The sequence below is a fragment of the Nematostella vectensis genome, chromosome 7, assembly GCF_932526225.1.
Source record: "Nematostella vectensis chromosome 7, jaNemVect1.1, whole genome shotgun sequence".
Taxonomy (NCBI): domain Eukaryota; kingdom Metazoa; phylum Cnidaria; class Anthozoa; order Actiniaria; family Edwardsiidae; genus Nematostella; species Nematostella vectensis.
Genome location: NC_064040.1, coordinates 14975661 through 14987125, shown reverse-complemented (window position 1 = coordinate 14987125; position 11465 = coordinate 14975661). Strand labels below are relative to the sequence as shown.

The 11465-nt window shown below is 37.1% G+C and overlaps 1 protein-coding gene across 1 annotated transcript; it reads right to left on the bottom strand.

Moving 5' to 3' along the window:
* Positions 1 to 210: 210 nt before the first annotated feature.
* On the bottom strand, positions 211 to 11443 carry LOC5511901 (ribosome biogenesis protein NOP53). The gene is made up of 14 exons (XM_001632226.3): positions 11256 to 11443; positions 11055 to 11125; positions 7334 to 7585; positions 7110 to 7168; positions 6804 to 6899; positions 6580 to 6684; positions 6291 to 6470; positions 5782 to 5837; positions 5352 to 5471; positions 5144 to 5210; positions 4669 to 4745; positions 4513 to 4586; positions 2099 to 4233; positions 211 to 1736 (listed from the first exon to the last, which is right to left on the bottom strand). The coding sequence occupies exons 1-13, from the start codon at positions 11390 to 11392 to the stop codon at positions 4202 to 4204; spliced, it is 1326 nt and encodes a 441-aa protein (XP_001632276.1). The 5' UTR covers positions 11393 to 11443; the 3' UTR covers positions 211 to 1736; positions 2099 to 4201.
* Positions 11444 to 11465: the final 22 nt, after the last annotated feature.

Genomic DNA, 11465 nt, shown 5'->3' with positions numbered 1-11465 from the left:
TGTTCTATCATGACAACGAGTAATAGCAAGCTAATGCAGCAATGTATAATTTACTGCCATCCGTGAGGCTTGTAGATCATAGCAAATCCATCTATTCCAGAATTCAATATAAAAATTGAAACATAGAACTTCCATGTAGTGTCGTTTAATGGCATACAATAAACAGCGACTCACGGCCATTCTGTATAGGATTTAGCTTAATTTTTTTTAATGAGACTCGCTGCCATTCTGTATAAGATTCATTTTAGTTTCAATATCCCAGCTAAAATTTTTCTTGGAGTGTCTTCATTCCGATTGTGAAAGCAAGATAGATCCAGAGATATTCTGTGCATTTGTTTGACTCAAAGAGGCGTACAACTAAATAATTGGTGATCAATGTTATACATTGTTAGCAGTTGCTTACACTTCCGCGTTTATCACAGTACGATTCAGTGAAGTCTATAAAAAATAACCCTGCAAATGAGGTCTCTTGCCAATGAGAAACAACACAAATAAGATATACTGTATCTGACAAACTGAGTCAGTGAAATCCCTGCTTAAACAGAAAAGAAGAAATCACTGCTAGCAGATAGTTAAAAAGCAGCGTTCAGTATAATTTTCCCCATTCGACAAAACCGCCATTTTGTTTTCCTACTCTGAGTTGAGGCGTGTCCACATGAGACTGGGCATAGTAATACTCATCTTTGATTGGTTAATCAGATTGTTTATCAAATATAATCAAAAATGGTAATGTCCCGCACTGTTAACATCTAAATTAAAATTATAAATCAAATTATAAACAGCATTTATGCAAAGCAAAACTACGCTGGTGTTATATGCAAGGGAAATAATTTTAGTAACGACAAATCCCTGCAAAGGTAACTCCATGCTAAATGACTTAAAAAGCAAAGATAGTTCACAGCTCAGGAGATTTACGATTTATGTATATGACTGCAGATCCACACATTACTACAGGATATTCACATCATCAATTTACTACAGGCTTTTTCGTCTAAATAGACTAACAGCTGCTTGAACACAAATGCCATTATTTGATAAGCTCACTCAATCAACAACTCGCGGAAGTGCCGCAAACAATCCCAAGCATTATTTGTGCTCTCACAGACAAATTTCTCGAATATACGGCGCCTGGTCTGTCTAAACATTTGATAGCTACTACTTATGATGTCCGCAGTATTAAAGCTTCTATGACATCCAGCACCTTTGATATTACTAGTAGATCTTCGCTTCGAAAAACGATACCAATGAGAAATTAACACACGCAATGAACGGCCTGGGCAAGACATTTGAATATCTAACCTGAGTATCTGGCGGAATTTTTCCGAAGAAAATAAGGAGAGGAAAATAATTTTTTTCAATGTTATAGACAACGATTTCTCTGATTCTGCAAACGCAAGTTTAACCAGACCTTGTTGTATGTTTTGATGGTAGTTTCAAAATAGTTAATTTTATACCAGACCACTCACATTACTAGCTGCAGGGTCATGTTTCGCCACTGTTGGGGTTGTAGTTAGTCATCTCTTCACGGCGTGCACACTATATCAGCCTCTGCTATCGTTTTCTCGTTTACGTTCATCCTCGTTCGCATCCAAGCACTTCTGGCGTCCAAGGGTACTTCACGAGTTAAAAAAGCCAAGCAGTCCAGCGGATTTTCTCTGCGATCACGTCCTGACAGTTGGCCTTCCATAATCAGCCCCGCAGCACCGTCCATCCACGCAAGAATTGAACAGATTCAGCTAGAATCGTTAAAGAGACAGAATCAGCAGCTCCAGTTGCTCCCGAGTTGCTCTCGAGTTGGCGCTCCCCCTATCGCACCGGCTCTTATGAACGCAATCACAGCAATATAACTTCGTTTAACTTGAAAATACATGAATGTCGGTCAAATATGATTGTCATTTCATACTTGGTCAGTCTAAGGCAACACAAAAAATAGAACTACAGGCTCCGAGCTAGACAGACAGATGAAGTAAAAGCAGGAAAAAGTTTCATCAGAACAAACAAAACCCCAACAGATGCATACTTATACATAGAATTCCGGACAACAATCTATGCTTTACTACAGTAATATGTTAGAAACTCTAGTTGGGAGTCTTTTTACCTGTAGATTATTTCAGCAAATCAATGAGCAAGACAATTCATTGGCCGTTTTCTCGTACGTACAGACTGCTGCTTCGCGAGTCACATTCCCTACCGCGAGGCGCGAGGTGTATGTCGGTTTGATCGAAGCAGCGCGGTGGCTTATGGGTAGGGTTCTGACCACGGGCTTTAGGATAGTTTACTTCAAAGTAACGTTGTCTTGTTAGTGTTAAATAGACCAGGTATTCCTACCTGGGCTGGTCGTGTTTGCCTTGTTTTCGCTCCTCCAGCAATTGGGTAGGGGGGAAACTCGCCGTTTGGTGTCAAGTGACTCGTTTACCAGGCGGCGGTTACATATAGTAATTATAGTTGGATCGCTTTCAGGGTTGTGCGCTGCCGGTTAATTTCACCGGCTGGGAAACAAGTTAAAAGCCAACTGAATTATGACTTTATGAACACTTAGCGGAGCCGTCGTGTAACTCTTTTTGTACGTTTGTTGGCCTATGATAAGTCGGGCGGTTGTTTTTGTGGGAATCTCAATCTCGCGCATGCATAACACTAGCGAGACAGATTCATTTCAGTGTAAATTTCTGTCTGGTTCAGCAAACTTGCAGTTTTGTACCCTTCTCTACGCAGAGCTTCTTTGCTGCACATGTGAAGGAAAGATAACGAGCGACAGTTTTAAAATAAAATATCCAACTTCAAATCACTTTAGATTCTTTGACTGTTAGAGAGACAGATTCATTTCAGTGTAAATTTCTGTCTGGTTCAGCAAACTTGCAGTTTTGTACCCTTCTCTACGCAGAGCTTCTTTGCTGCACATGTGAAAGATAACGAGCGACAGTTTTGAAATAAAATATCCAACTTCAAATCCCTTTAGATTCTTTGACTGTAGTCACAGCTATTATAGAAATATAGGTTATGTGTTCCAAGTACGTTATCTGAAACGTGGGCATTGACCGAGTTACAGCAAAAAAGGCTGCTTGGCCTAGGCGCGCTTGGGCAAGCTTGGGATTTCTTTCGAGTCTAAAGTAAATGTTGGCGAGCTCGTTCACAGTACCCCTCACAACAAAGTGTAATAACAGTCCTAGCGCCGCAATGCTATTGCTGTTTGCACGCGGTTTAAGTATATTCACCTCACATAAGGGATTCGGGTCTAGCCTTCAGTTTAGTTTCAGTTTAATCTTTGTTTATCCTCGGGGACCCAGGGCGACACGGAGACCGGAAGTGGGACCGTTGCCCTGAGTTCCCCAAGGATGAGCCTTACAACACTACAACCCTATTACATTTATTTTCGAAGAGGGTATATTTTGTAAAATGGATGTATAGTAAAAGCACATTTTTAAAAAGGAAGTTCATACTCTACCCTGATGGGTACATGTTCATTCGGTTTAAAAAAATATAATGATTGAAGAATTATCTATCAACGAAAAACCCATAAAACCAATAAGCCATCGAATTACAAATTACCACCATCGAAAGCCACAGAAACTTTTATGTATATTTAAAATATACAACATCCTTTTAAAACATGTAAACGTTATTATGATAACGTTGAAAAATCTTAAATAGTGAAAAGGGATGAGAACTTATTACTAGAAAAATAACAGTTGCTTCAATTTTTAATATATAATAACTAGTTGCCTAGTTGTCAGTTCAAAAAGTTGAATTTGGTAAATGAAGTATACAACTTTGTTTTGAGATGGTCGTTTCAAAAATTTTTACATAATTTTACTTCCGTTGTCGAATGAAACAATGACAAAGGTGAGACGGACAATAATGGCTCTTTAACTTATGAAGGTAGGTATAAGAATTCTTTCTAACACTTGAAGCACCTGGCATTTGAAAGACCCCTCACATCCATACCACGCTGTACACAGCATAAAAGCTGATTTAGACAGCACGATTTAGTCGTATGCGACTTCCTCTAGACAGCTCTTTTGAGGCGTAGAGCGTAAACCAGTATAACTCCGCTACGATGCACGACTACAAAAGTTGTATTATGTAATCAAGGACTAAGACATGTCGTAGGTACGTCGCATACGACTGAATGGTGCTGTCAAATCAGCATGATAAAAAGGCTCATAAAAAGCTTGACTTGGACTGTTTAATCATTCAGAAGTTTTCATCTTGTATTCTTCTTTTTAGCATTTTCTTCTAAAACAAAAAAAAGAATAACATGTCAATGCCAAATTCCAGAACGGATACATCTATACTGTAATCAGCTCTCTTTCGGTGTTATCCTGATTTGGAAAGTGTAGCTGCACTAGGGCCAAAGGCACAAACCTCAGCATATGTACAGTACAAGCCAACCCTATGTACGTGGTCACTTTGCACGCCACAGGATTACCAATGTTTGAAAAAAAGCAAATAACAGGCTGCTAATAAGCTTACTATCTTCATCAAACATTATCAAGTTTGTTTTTCTTCTCTCACCCCAGATCTCATTGATGCACGGCTTTCTGTGGGACCTCTTCTCGTACTCCTTCAAGGCATATTTTCGATGAGGTCTGTAAGAACAAAATCATATCAGGATATTACAATCAAGTCAACATAAATAGCCTAAAAATATTTTACAATAAGCCTACTTACAGAACAGGGACTCGTGGCTCAATAATGTTTCTCTTCTGAAGACTTCTAAAACGATCTGTCATAAGATTTCCTTCTTGCTGTAAAATAAATGAAAAAATATTTGTATAATACAATTGTGGTAATCCATAATAAACTAAGATTCAAAGATTGCTAGTGTGGAAATCATCAAACGCTGTACAGTATTTTAGTTGTTTCTCTCTATTAACAGGATTTGTACACAATACGAAAATATATACAATAGAACTTGCCAAAATTGGACGGCTTTGTGCCTTTTATAATTAAATCCCTTATCCCATGTAAAGAAATATAATTAACAATTATTCGCTGAATGAAATGTATTTACTAATAAGAATTACAGTATACAAGATGGACCTTGCCAGTTTATTAGATATACATATCATCCCAAGCAAATAAGAACTATCGAACACTATCTTGTCTCAAGGTGAACACATCCACCAATCCAGGTAAATTTTACCTTCAATTTACGTAGGTTGCCAGATATTTCATCACTTAGCTGAATCTCGACATTTGGATTGACATATCTTATTGTAAGAAGTCAAGAAGCTTAAACAAAAAGTTTAGTACAATAGGAACAAACAACCACGATATCAATAGCAGATTTGGGATGGCAGCACAAATATACAAAAATACAGACAGTTTAACTAAATAATCGGATAGGATACGTATGCCGCCCTAGTTTCCTTGTTTTCTGAAGTGAAGTCTTTTTTTCCTCTTCCTTTTTTCGTCTCCTCTTTGCCATTTTATTTTCAGCAGATGCAATTTCTTTTTTGATTGTTTTAATCCTTAAAACAACAAGCAGTAAGTTACATGTTAATCAAAACATGTTTTTGTATGCTCTTAAATCAGACCGCTTTAGACCATATATGTACTGTACACCTATTTAAAGATAAAGGCTGAAGTGCACAATACAAAATCAACAAGACTCAACATATTTAACTGAATATATGAGAATGTGAGTAACGTATGCAATTAGTTTACTTATCATCTTTTATTCTTACAAATCATCGTAATTAAGCAGTGATTGTTCTAAGAACTGCCATTTGCCAATTACACTGACAATGTTCATTGAAATAGTTGTATATAAATCCTTACCTGAATATATCGTTTTCCTTTAATTTCTGTTCTTTTTCTGCCTCAAGCTCCTTTTGCTATGCAAACAGATATGCGATTACGGAATTAGTACAAATGATTAGCCAAAAAAGAAATTAAATTGCTTAATATGTAGTAGGCAGTATTTGTGGGATTTTTTTTACGTCAGTCAAAATAGGGTAACCAGCAGTAACATACTGTATACTTAAACAAAACCAATATCACCGCCATTTTATGCTCCCCCTCAATGCCGAGTGACTCAAAGCATCCATTTCCATTGGCTAATTCAAGAGAGTAACCAAGATATAATCAATTGGGCTCTATAATCGAACATCATCAATAACGTACTGTATTAGACTTTGTTCCCAAATTATTATTTTGAAGTTTACTTGAGAATAAACCATTGTATTTTAAACTATAAACAATAACAAAGGAGTGGTTGATCGGCGTTCTTTAAGTAACCAATATTACTGTATCATTTACACAAATACAAAAGTTATGCAGAAAATCACCTTTTGTTTTTCTTCAAGTTCTTTTCTTTTCTGCTGAGATGTCTTTTGTTTACTGCGCAAAATGGGTCCATTCATCACTTCCTCTTCATTATCTTCATCATCATCATCATCATCATCAACTTTGTCATCATCACTTTTATCATCAAATAACCCTTCTCCCATCTCTTCTTCCCAAGTTGGCTAAAAAACAAATGTTGGCTCTTTAGACAAAAGACATCACAATAATACATACTGAACATAGAGGGTCTAAGATTGAAAGCCTAGTGAATATAATCAAGCCCAAGCGTACCAAAGCAGCGGCCTCGTCTTTGGTCAAAAACCTGACTTGTCTCTCCAGCTTCTCATTCTCCTTTTGTTTCTTCACTTCAATCTCATTAGCATTTAATAGAAGCTCCTGCAAAGTGGACAAGGCAGAACAATTACAAGGAAGTTGACTTAACGTATTCGTTCTGATGCTTCATTTTGTTTCACGCACCCCTCCCCCTTGTCATAAGTCTGTTATCTTGTTGTTACCTGATGGTCTTCAAAGGTCGGATTATATGAAGCTCCAGGATGACAGACTTCAACTGCTGTCAGCTCTGTCACCTTCCTTCTAGCACTTTTAGGCATCTATAAAATGAATCAACTTTTAGACAGCTAATATCGATGCTAATGGTATATTGTTCAGCTGCATACTTGCTACTGCAGTATCGTAAAACAAGAACTCATTCCCATGCAACAATTTATCAAACAAAAGAATACATTATTCATATTCCCTTACAGGCACAACAATATATAACTTTACAGACAAAAGTAAATCCTTTGCTTGTTTAACTGTACCTTGACTTTCATCTTTCCTGTGACTTTTAAGTAGTGTTCATTCACATCTTTTGGAGTATCTAGAGTACATTGACAAGAGCTTATAAGTACATTGATTACAGTTACTTTTTAGTAGGACATTAACGTCATGTTTAACTACATGAAGCAGTCTTCATGTCAGTTTATGTTTAGAAGATTTGTTGTCGTGTATTGGCTTGTCATTGGAGAGTGTCTGTTTTGGTTACCTTCTTTTCCCCAGAGATCAAACACCTCTTTGTTTTTTGCTCTTGGTTTTTTACTCTTTTCTTTAACAAGGGGCTTTGGTGGTGGCTCATCTTCATCTGATGAGGAATCATTCACCAATAACGTCTTTTTCTTTGAGCTCTGTTTAACTTTTCTCTTCTTGCTACCTATTGGCTTGAGTCTTGTATCAGGTAGAAGAAGTTGGTCACATTTTAGAAGTTTTCTTTTTCTAGACCGTTTGTTTTGTGTTCCATCTGCAAATAACAGATTCAGAACTAATTAAGTAACTTGAAGAGTCTCTGTAAGCCATCATTTTGTTGTCCTAATAAAAAAGAATCAATTTTAATTGGCTGATTTGGGGAAGGAATTGCAATAATTTTAATTGATTTACGTAATAATTTAAGAATAACTTTAACTTTAGAATAGCTTTAATGTCCTTATTTGGAAATTCGATTGCACAATACAATTTTTATGTTGAATAAAAGCAATGACAAAGGTGTGGGCAATCATGGCTCTTTAATGTGGCTCTGTTGGAAGATCAATCAATTTAAGACAGACCCTGTGATCAAGGCTAAGCATAAGAAACCACATAACCAGGAATCCAACACCCAAGCACCCCATCCCATAAATCAGTTTTCATTTGAAAATGTGACTTTTTTGTTATGAAAAGTTTACAGTAAATGATATCATTGAACAGAATACAGTACGGGTATTGAGTATCATAACCTCTACTCGCGAGTGTCGAACAACGATGCATATTCTACTCAAGAGTAAATTGAGAGTACCGACTCGCGAAATATTCAGACTTAATATGCATTTACAAGTGATCGATTGTCGGTTGATATAGTCTGTGGTCAAGCTTATATGGACTTCGTAGTTATTGCAGTAAACTTATTTTTACCATTTCGCAAGCTTCATATTTTGTGAACAAACATTTCGTGAACTAACTATAGGCGTAGAGTGAGGATTCTGAATAAAACTTAAATTAAAAACTAGATTCGGATTGAAGTTGTTTTTATTTCTAGGGGTTTATTTACAACACAAAGTTGTATGAAGCGGAGAACTTGTAATAAGGACAACACTTGACCGACAACAGTTCTATCTTTTGGCTTAACATCCAAAGAAGAAGCACTGAGAATGATAGAATAATGTTGAAGAAGTAAAGCAAATGACTTTGAAGAAACAAAGGTGACAGAGTCTACATGTAGTGTGTGACTTAGCTGGTGAAACAACAAAAATGTGTGGCTCGATGGAAAAACGGTGGTTTTCGGTAAACCTAAAATATGATGATACGAAGGAATATACTAAATTTGATAATATTTGGTGGAAAACTAAAGCTCAGATATAGGGAGCAAAACCGCCATAGTTTATAGTTGCCGCGGATAATTTGCATCCTTTTTACGCATAAAAGACACAAAATTAAATCTACATAGAAGAAAGAGTGTGTGAGTGCCTTATAGCCAGAAGTGTTCCAAGCAAAGTCAATTTGTTTGTTTACAATAATAGATGTATATGTTGCACATCGGGGGCGGTCCCACTCGAAGGAAAGGGAAGTATTTTTAGACACAGGCTTTGCCTTGTTAAACCTTATAATCCACGTACAGTATAGTCTCAAGGAGTAATTCAAGTGTTTGAATCAAGCCCAGTTTGAAAAGTATTATGTTTCTAATTATTGAAAAGCGAATCAAAGTTTTGAAAATCTAAGAGGAAAAACATGTCCTCACACCATGCCTGTTTCATATAGTATACAATGTCTTCATTGCTTTATCAGAGATCAATGTTGTGTTTGTTTAGTAAACTTTTCCCTTTATGTATGCCTTCTGATCATCCACAAACAGCTCAAGATATTTCAAGCGATGTTCAAATTATATTTCCAACAACAGTTGCTGTGTCTACAAAAAAGATTAATCGGTTTTCATTAGATTTCTCATATTTAACACATTGACCCCTCAACCGGCCTGTACCGGTTTGGGAAGCACCCACAACCCAAAAAATTCATAAATGCAAACTAAACACAACAAGATGAAGATACTCAGGCATCAGTCTAAGGGATAAATGGTCTTGAAGATATGCATCCAACCAAGGTATTGGCAACTACTCTTAAGCCAAATAATAGCACAGGTTCTTTGACAAATTTCAAATCGAACAAGGAAAGAAAAGCAGAATCACCCCTCTCAATAAAACGCTCAAAATACAACACAAGGGAGAGAGATCAGCAAACACAGCTCAAGACACAAATAGATCCCTTTATTCTGATCCTCCAGGTTCATTTCCATGGCCTCAAAACACGATGTTCACTCCTTGAATGCTTGTAAAACCACGAAGATGCCTTTACGGATTGAAAAGCATTCTGGGAGATCCAGGGAAAAATTCACGAGGGGAGGGCCAGTCAACACTCCTCTCCCCAAAGTCAGATGGTTTTTTATAAGTCTTTTCACCCCGAAGCCAAACGAATCAATTCCAGGTCATACAGACCCAGAATAGCAGTGTAAACAATTTTGGAATCAATTTGGTTTCAGAAAAGACACCATTTAGGAGAGCTGTGGTGATTCATTAGAAAATTATTTTCTCATCCGGGCAAAGCCAAACAAGAAAAAATCATCATAAATCCACCTTTGCTTGCAAATATCCATAAGCAAAGCACTCAATTATGCCCCAAAAGACTTCATGATGTCCTGAGACACTCTCCTAATATGCTCATAGCTGTATTTTTGATGAAAAATACAAGCAACCATCAACTTGTGCTGGCTTCAGCACATCGACGAGGGATTAAAAGTGGGGACCGCAAAGCATTGTTGGAAAGCTTGGATACCGCTGACTAGGTGCAGCTGTGTTTGACTTTGACGGGCTGTATAAAACTCAGAAAAGAGGGGGAGGTATCTATTTTCAGTCTGTTTTTTTGTAAATTCAACTCAAAAATAGCCAGGAGTCAATGGGTTAAGTCATCATTTTAAAACATAGACACTAGCTAAATTTGCTGGCCACACAAATTCTGCAAGTGCAAATGGCTTTTTTCTCGATTGCCTTATAAAAAGTGAGTGTCAATTGTCGTGTGTCACGTTTTTAATAAGGACTTGACACTTGACGGGATTGGAGGTTATGACACTCTATACTGGTACTGTAATTATACGCCTTTGTGAAAACAGAGTATTTTTCTGTTTACTTCAGAATTTTTCAAAAAAAAAGGGCCTGAATCCATAAAGACTACACTGTTTCTCTGAATAAGGGCATAACAAGGCCTTAGTCAGAGAAACAGTGTAGTTTTGCTGACTTTTGTAGCATCACCTCTTAGTCAGCTTTTTTGGCTACAACTAAGGGCTAATTCTTCAAACGTCAGAGAACTTACCCTGTTTTAACCAAGGCGTATACCCTACTATTTCAACCTTGTGAAACAATACACCTATTTGAAATATGGTTGCACTCTGAGAATATGTGTATCGTAACCCACTAGCCTTCATGGGTATTGAGTAAATAAGCAAATTAGCAGAGTAAAGTACATACAAATCTAGGTAACAAAGCTGTATAATTGTTGTTTATATTCTTATGAAAATTCACATAGCTTTCAGAAACAAGAATTTGGCCGTTTATACGCTACCCATGAACCAACCCGGGTCACGACACATAGATTCTCGAGCGCAACCTTATATGTTAAATAGGTGAATGTTCATTTGAGCTTATTCCCCAATTTTTTTTATTAGGTTCATAACGTTCGATGTAACTTACCTGTTTCGGGCTCTTTTGACTTTGTGTCAACAAAAAACAGACTGGCATCCGGCTTTTCCGAGGCAGGACCGCTAAAGACATTCAAATTACAGATTTGATAAACTCACAAGCATTCGACATCCGCGTGGTAGATCATATTTACAAACAACCGATGTCGCAATGGCGAGTTCATTTACAAATAAATCTTACACTAGAACTTACCCTGTCCTTTCATCCCTACGTGCCTCTTCAAAATGCTCTTCCACATCTTTAATGTCGGTGAATTTACGCCAGCTTTTTTTAGATTTCTTACTAACCTTTCTTTTTTTAGCACGAGTAGAGGGGGATTTGTCGGCCATTTTGAGCTCGTGTTTAAACTACCGTGGGCTCACCACAGGTAACCCAAAGCAATAAATGATTCATAATGTTTGG